This window comes from Anoplophora glabripennis, unplaced genomic scaffold (assembly GCF_000390285.2).
Source record: "Anoplophora glabripennis isolate ALB-LARVAE unplaced genomic scaffold, Agla_2.0 scaffold200, whole genome shotgun sequence".
In the NCBI taxonomy this organism is placed as follows: Eukaryota; Metazoa; Arthropoda; class Insecta; order Coleoptera; family Cerambycidae; genus Anoplophora; species Anoplophora glabripennis.
Window position 1 is genome coordinate 482,441 of NW_019426072.1, and position 7,121 is coordinate 489,561.

Genomic DNA, 7,121 nt, shown 5'->3' on the forward strand with positions numbered 1-7,121 from the left:
TCAATCTTGCGTCCATTTCTAAAGTAGGACTCTATGATAAACACTTTTTGTTCTTGAGAAAACACCATTTTAAACGCTTTTTAAAACGAAAATATTCAAATTGATAGCGGCGATATAGCGCTTTGACAGATGACGTTTAAGTTCATTTGATATACGCTACGCCCTACGTCCAAATTTTCAGAACCAACTTGACCACGTTTTTATTTGAACGCTCGTTATTATTAAGGTACTCAAAGTTGCTCCATTTAGACGCCAGAGAGCGCCTAATTTGGCAAATATGCAGGGTGTCCCGGTACTTGATACAAAAAAGTCGTGTACAGATAGATGAGGTCAAAATACTATCAGTTCTTCATATAAATTTTTTTCATACGGGCCTCCGTTAACAAGTTACGGGCCCCCAAAGGTGAAAATTCAAAAGTTATTTTTATTTACAGTCTCTAAACTGTTAACTTCAGCATGATGCAATTTTGATGATCGATAACAGATGCATACGGCTTGTTCTTGATGTTGTAAGTGAAACTTCATTATGCCTAGGACGCCAGGAATGGATTGTGCCCAATGGTTAACCACCCAGAATTTTTTCATAGATGACGATCGCAATCTGCCTGTATCAAAAATAAGTTCCGTGAAAAATTTGCCAATGACAATACCCTCTTGGTTCAACTCGGTAAAATTAACAGTTTAGGAAATATTTGTGATTTTATGTTACAGTACACATCAAGGGGCGCCTCCACCATTTTTAAAAAATTGTTAATTGCACTTAAATACTATGTTAGAAGCGTATGTATTTTTAAAATAAGAGTTGAGAAAATGTTACTGTCTACTAATTTATTTTTCACTAACAAAATTTGACAAATACACTTTACACATAACACAAAATAGAAGACACAAAACAAGAATAAGTTAAAATAAGTTTAAAAAATAATTTAAAAGAAAGGAAACTATCAAAATACATTTTCAATGTGTGGAGATGGATAGTGCCTATATTGAAAATGTATTTTGATAGTTTTATTTCTTTTAAATTATTTTTTTAACTTTAACTTATTGTTCTGTTTTTCTATTTTGTGTTATGTGTATTTATCAAGTTTTGTTAGTAAAACTTTCTAGCCTCTTATTTTTAAAATATGTACGGTTCTAACATAGTAATTATATCCAATTAAAAATTAAATACAAAAAATGGCGGAGGCGCCGCTCGATGTGCACTGTGACATAAAATCACAAATATTTCCTAAACTGTTAATTTTACCGTGTTGAGCCAAGAGGGTATTATCGCTGACAAATTGTTCAGGGAACTTATTTTTGATACAGGCAGATTGCGTTCGTCATCTATGCAAAAATTCTGGTATGTTAACCATTGGGCATAATCCGTCCCTGGCGTTCTGGGCATAACAAAGTTTCGCTTAAACATCAAAAACAAGCTGTACGCATGAGTTATCGATCACCAAATTTGCATCATGCTGATGTTAATGCTTTAGAGACTGTACATTAAAAGAACTTTTTAATTTTCAACTTTGAGGGCCCGTAACTTGTTAATGAAGGCCCGTATGAAAAAAATTTATATGAAGAACTGATATTATTTTGACCTCGTTTATTTATACTCGACTTTTTGTATCAAGTACCGGGACACCCTGTATATACATATTTTTTCAATTAACTATAAACTAATTTAAAGAAAATTTGGTATTCTAATACTTGACATACATGTCACTTTTGGACATAGCAACCAAAACAACTGCTTTTACATATCTCTTAAATATGTCTCCATCTGCCACATTTTTTTTATTCGTAACGTTTATTGGTCATTTCTGTAAATGTAGGTACTAGCATATCAAGTTTTATTTAACTCCAATGAAATGTTTAGAGGTTAAGACATTTGTCTAAGGACTTTGGTACCAAGTTTAACGCCATCTAGCGGCTAAAGAAGCAACTTCGGATAAAAGCGTTTAATTAAATCTTATTTTGACCCTAAAAGTTTGTGACAGTTCCATGTATTGGAATGCCCTGTATAAAGAAATATACGTTTTAGATATACCTTCCCGGAGGTGTGTGGAAGGACGGTATTGATGGCAGCCTAAGGAAGGGTAGCCGATGGATACATGACTATAGGGTCGAGGAAAATGAAGTAGCATATTTTGAACGTATGCCCGATGATACTAGATTTTGAAATATAAAATATGTGTATTATAGTTCATAAATACATGAGATTCATAATTACCGAATAAATTAATAAATATACTCACAGTGATAAATCTGTTAACATTGTTTGTTTCTATATTTTCCAGAATATCTCATAACGAGTTATTGATGATTATAAATGTCGCACCACCAATGTCGCAGATTATTTTATTTTTTCGGTAGCACCTAGCACTAAATTATATTTCGATTTGATTTCAAACCGTTTCGGAATTATTAAAATATTTCAAATTTTATTTTAGAACTGTTCAGGACCATACTTTTAAATAAATGACTATATTACCCAAAATAGAGGTTTGGAAAAACTCAAATAAGTGCTAAGGCAAAACAAAAAAACATGGAAATGACACAAGAGTACCTACAAGTGCCAAAAAGGTTGTAAAGCTCAAATCTCCAATCAACGTTTCCGCTTGAATTTTCTCCCACAAAGCCACAATTACCGTCAAACGCCATCACCCACATCAGACGATGCTGACAGAGCTTGCGACGAAACGCTACGGCACTCAATAAATGCCACACCTTTTATAAAAATCAAATTCGAGTTTCTGTAAAAAATTAAAACGAGCTCAAAGCTGCCATTGCTCACGTAGCACATGTCACGCAGGCTTTCTCCACCCCCCTGCGATGAAGATTCTAAGTGATACAAGCTCTTAAAGCTGCCATACACAATCTTCTAAAGCCTTCCATGCACAAGCACTCCAAGAAGGCAAAATAAACTCGAGCTCAAAAGCTTCCATAGAAAACTCCACTTCTCCAAACTGCGTAATAGGCGTCTGCGATGATTTGTTGCTATTGTTTTGGCGAAAACTACACCTTGTACGAAACTCTTTGAAAGATTGTTGATTTTTTTTGAAACATGGGTGAATATTGGTATGGTTCTCTTATAAGAACTTATCACCATGTAACTTAGTATATCAAACATTTCTTTTCATGTCGTTATTAAAAATAAAACAAATCAGTGGTATTTATTTATTGAGAATAAGGAGGTAGGTATAACTTATATACTTAGAACTTAGGGACAGTTACATAAAAAATTAACTTAAAGGTCAGTGTTAAATATAAACCTGTTTCCTTCAGAATGCTTTCCACTATAACGGTATCTGCATTTTCCGTAGGCACCTACAACAATAGATATAGAAAGTAATATAAACAAAAAATAGCAATTTATATGTCCATCACAACAATAAATACTCCAAAATTGACAGCTTATTTTATTTTACATGCCGTCTGTCCTTAAAATATTTGACAATAATTCGAAGGATCGAAATTATATGGATCAGGTTATCGAAGGCAAAAAATTGGCAGATAACTATGAAACTGAAAAAAAAAAAACTTGGAAATATAGAAAATTACGTGATATAATAAATGTACCTCTGTGATCAGCAGCGCTTCTAATATGACTCGGTAAAGGTGTGAAAGTATCCATAGTCGAACTATCTACCGCGTTTTCATTTGAATTAGACTGTGTAGGCCTTATAACGCCCATAAATTTACCTCGACGCAAGGCTTCGGTTCTTTCACTGCTGCAGACCTTCGTTGAATCCAAAAATTTCAATTTAGGAAGATGAAAGAGAACGTAATACCTAAAATAAACAAAAATAAATCAAACGGATATACAGGGTGTCTCACGGTGACGGCCCATTAGAATTATTTCAGAGACTACTTCGATTTGAATTTTAAAAATTTAGGATACCAGGCTTTCGGGCATGCCCTTCTCAACTAAAATAATGGCGTCCACGTACCACTTCCGGTTATACCGGAAGTCGCCATCAACTTGCTTATTTTAAATGAAAAAATTCCACAGCTATCCTCGCAAGAAATTACATTATTTTAGGTGATTACACAAAAATAGTAGATAACTTAAAAACTAGAAGAGGTAAATATTATATAGGGAACCCTGATACCGTTCGAAAGAGAATACAATTGTGTATATAGAAAAACATACAGGGTGTTCCATTAAAAAAAAAACTACTTATAAAGGTTTGAAGTTAACTAAACTCGGCATTAAATTTTTAGCACCCTGTATGCAATTAAGTCACTTTAAAAGTATGGATGGAAAGCTTAGGGGGTCTAGCTATCCCCCTATAAATATTATTGCTTTATCTTTCTTACTATAAAATACACATGGTTTGAAGCTAGTCACTGTATTTCTCCATTTGTTTTGAAAAAAAAATAAATATCTCGAAAACGGTTAATTTTAGGAATAGGGAAACTTCATAAAGGTCCACCTAAAATAACACGAATCCAAAATTGCAATAATATATAGGGTGTTCCATTTAAAATAAGCAAGTTAATGGCGACTTCCGGTATAACCGGAAGTGGTACGTGGACGTCATTATTTTAGTTGAGATGGACATAGCCAAATACCCAGTATCCCAAATTTTCGAAATTCAAATCGAAGTAGTCTGAAATAATTCTAATGGGCCGTTAGCGTGAGACACCCTGTATGTACCTACAGGGTGAACAGTTTGGTGCTTTGGGATAGGTTGAGGTTAAGTTGCTTCTGGTTTCATTTTCAATATAAAAATAGAATACCTAGTGATAGTTCTGATCTTGATTAGTTAAAAGATATGTTAATTTCAGTAAATACATATTTTAAGATTGTTTACTGTTTAACAATAATAATTTGGGACCTTAATGTACAAGAAATACTTCACTAGCCTCTTCTAAGGCAGTTAAATCTGAAGAAGATATGAAGATTTTATAATTTTTTTTTACTTATTTGTTTATTTTGGTCTGATAAATGAATTTCAATAGCAAAATTTGATAAATATTGTAAGCATATAAGTAGGTAAGTATTTACCTGTACCTCTGGTAGTCTTCTTCGTCATTTTCTTCTCCTGATAGTTTATTTGGACATGCTTTATTTCCAAGCAGGCTAAGATATATAATATTAGGACATTTCTGCGTTATCTTCAGGATTATTGACTCCAAATCACGTATCTGAAATTATACACAAGAATATAGTGCCTACTAAAATTGAATATTATAAAAAATATTGCATTTCAAAAATAAAAACATTTATTTGTCGCTTCAGAAACAAATATGTAGGTATATGTAAATATATAATTATTTTTCTCGAAAATCGACCTCACAACTGCCTTGTACTTACATTATTTTTATTTAAAGATAGTGTTTGCAAATTTGGTATATAAGGAAAGGTTAATGAATCTGATAATTGATTATTATCCAAAACCAGTTCAGTTAAGGAAGGGAATCCTTCCAGTCCTTCGAGGCTAATTAATTCATTGTAACTTAGATCAAGACTGTCTGCTTTTAACCCATACAATTTGATTAAAATTTCTGGAATTTTCTGACATTTTTGACCACTGTAACAGAGCTGAAACAAATTAAACTTTGAATAATAGGAATTTTGGCACGATTTATGAGACACCCTATATATAAGCAATGTTAATTTACGAAAGAAAATCCGTCGTTAGAATTTAGTAGAATATCTTAACTATACACTTAATAATTAAGTAAAAAATATAAAATATCTACATTTTAACTTTTGGGTCTATATACAGGGTCGGAAAGTCCCCATGGTTCATCGGCCGTTACGTAAGAGCGATAAAGAAAGTTATAGAAATCCATGCGATAGAGAAAGATGTCTACAATGAAGGTGACTATTAGACACCTTCATTATAGCCATCTTTCTCTATCGCACAGATTTCTATGACTTTCTTTATCGCTCTTACGTAACGGCCGATGAACCATGGGAACTTTCCGACCCTGTATATTTAAAAATCGTATAAGCTGCAGAAATGTGTTCCATGTTCAGTTTGAATGAATTTCTTTTGCACATTTTTTACGTATACAAAATTTTGTATAGTTACAATATCGGTAAAAAAAAACTTTCAAGCATTAATTCTTCCCATAAAAAGAAATAAAGAAAATAAAAGTAACGTGATTGTGATTCCTAAAAGCTTTTTTGCTCTAATACTGGAAGTGAAACACAGTTTTTTATCAATTACTCCAGAAAATATAGACTTCAAATGCTATATAGCGCAGTTAGTAATCATGAGCGCCGTTAACCCAGAATCCAAAGGGAATAAATTTGGAGTATCAGAATACTATCAGGTCTAAAGTAGTAAAAACCAGGGACCGGTTCAGGACACTGCATTGACACATAAAGGAAAGATATATACCTATAGTATATTCTAATTGACAATTTCGTAATTTGTAAAATGAATCACATTGGACTTAACAGCAGTGTCATTTATTATTAACAGAATTAAAGAAAATTAAGAGGACTTGTGTTTAGAAAATTAATCTTAATTCACACTTTTAACAGACTATTTCCAATTACATGTTTTGTGTTTCTTGATTTTTTTTGTGTCGCTGTTAAAAATCCTAAAATATGTAAAAGATATTCTTTAACTTTTTTGACAACTGAAATCTATCAGACTTTTCCTAATGCTGACTTTACTGGTTAGTTTCGCTCAAATTTTACATAAAGGAAAACTACGAATGTCTGCAACTTCAATGATTCTCTAGCAATTAGTAAACAACTGTTCTCTTCCGGGTTTTCAAAAATAAAAGTCAAAGAAATTGACTGTGTTGAAAGCAACCTACCTTGTTATCAAAAAAAGACACAACACTAGACAACATATTTCTTATTTTCCATAAAACTTATCTGAAGAAAAACATTTAAATGGATAGGATAGGTATACTCACTGTCTGTAATGGTAATGTTTTGAGACTGAAAATATAACAATAATAAATGTTTTGATACCCTAAGAAGGTTATCTTATCCATTTTTCAAATAAATATTTATCGAGGTAGTATAAGCGTAAATAGTACAACAGCGATAAATTAACTAAATACATAACATTCTTAGTTTAACCAAAATGCTTGTCATTATTTTAATAGTGGAGTCTGTGCCATAAAAGAAGAGATATAAGTATAAATATTATAAACATCCACAA

At 32.3% G+C, this 7,121-nt stretch overlaps 2 protein-coding genes across 6 annotated transcripts in view; one reads left to right on the forward strand and one right to left on the reverse strand.

Moving 5' to 3' along the window:
- The window catches only part of LOC108907713 (myogenesis-regulating glycosidase), a 28,746-nt gene extending 26,489 nt beyond the window's left edge, over positions 1 to 2,257 (forward strand). For all 4 annotated transcript variants that reach the window (XM_018711508.1, XM_018711507.1, XM_018711510.1 and 1 more), the window contains one exon: positions 2,027 to 2,257. In XM_018711508.1, the coding sequence (XP_018567024.1) occupies positions 2,027 to 2,164 (138 nt within the window). In that variant the 3' untranslated portion in view covers positions 2,165 to 2,257. The remainder of the gene's footprint in view (positions 1 to 2,026) is intronic.
- An 891-nt stretch (positions 2,258 to 3,148) lies between these two features.
- LOC108907699 (leucine-rich melanocyte differentiation-associated protein-like) lies at positions 3,149 to 6,876 on the reverse strand. Of its 2 annotated transcripts, none has more exons than XM_018711489.1 (5): positions 6,769 to 6,876; positions 5,306 to 5,533; positions 5,003 to 5,136; positions 3,565 to 3,776; positions 3,149 to 3,312 (listed from the first exon to the last, which is right to left on the reverse strand). In XM_018711489.1, exons 1-5 carry the CDS (start codon positions 6,802 to 6,804, stop codon positions 3,233 to 3,235), a joined length of 690 nt encoding a protein of 229 aa, XP_018567005.1. In that variant the 5' UTR covers positions 6,805 to 6,876; the 3' UTR covers positions 3,149 to 3,232. The 2 variants fall into 2 exon arrangements, with proteins under 2 accessions (XP_018567005.1, XP_018567004.1); XM_018711488.1 differs by having other exon boundaries at positions 4,997 to 5,136.
- Between the last annotated feature and the right edge of the window lie 245 nt (positions 6,877 to 7,121).

What these genes read in the sequence shown, in the direction of transcription:
- LOC108907699 (XM_018711488.1), bottom strand. Translation starts at nt 6,804, where the DNA reads ATGTTGTCTAGTGTTGTGTCTTTTTTTGATAACAAG. An exon ending in TGTCTTTTTTTGATAACAAG is followed by an intron (nt 5,534 to 6,768) that starts GTAGGTTGCTTT and finishes AATTTGTTTCAG; the next exon opens with CTCTGTTACAGTGGTCAAAA. An exon ending in GAAGACTACCAGAGGTACAG is followed by an intron (nt 3,777 to 4,996) that starts GTAAATACTTAC and finishes TGTTTATTTTAG; the next exon opens with GTATTACGTTCTCTTTCATC.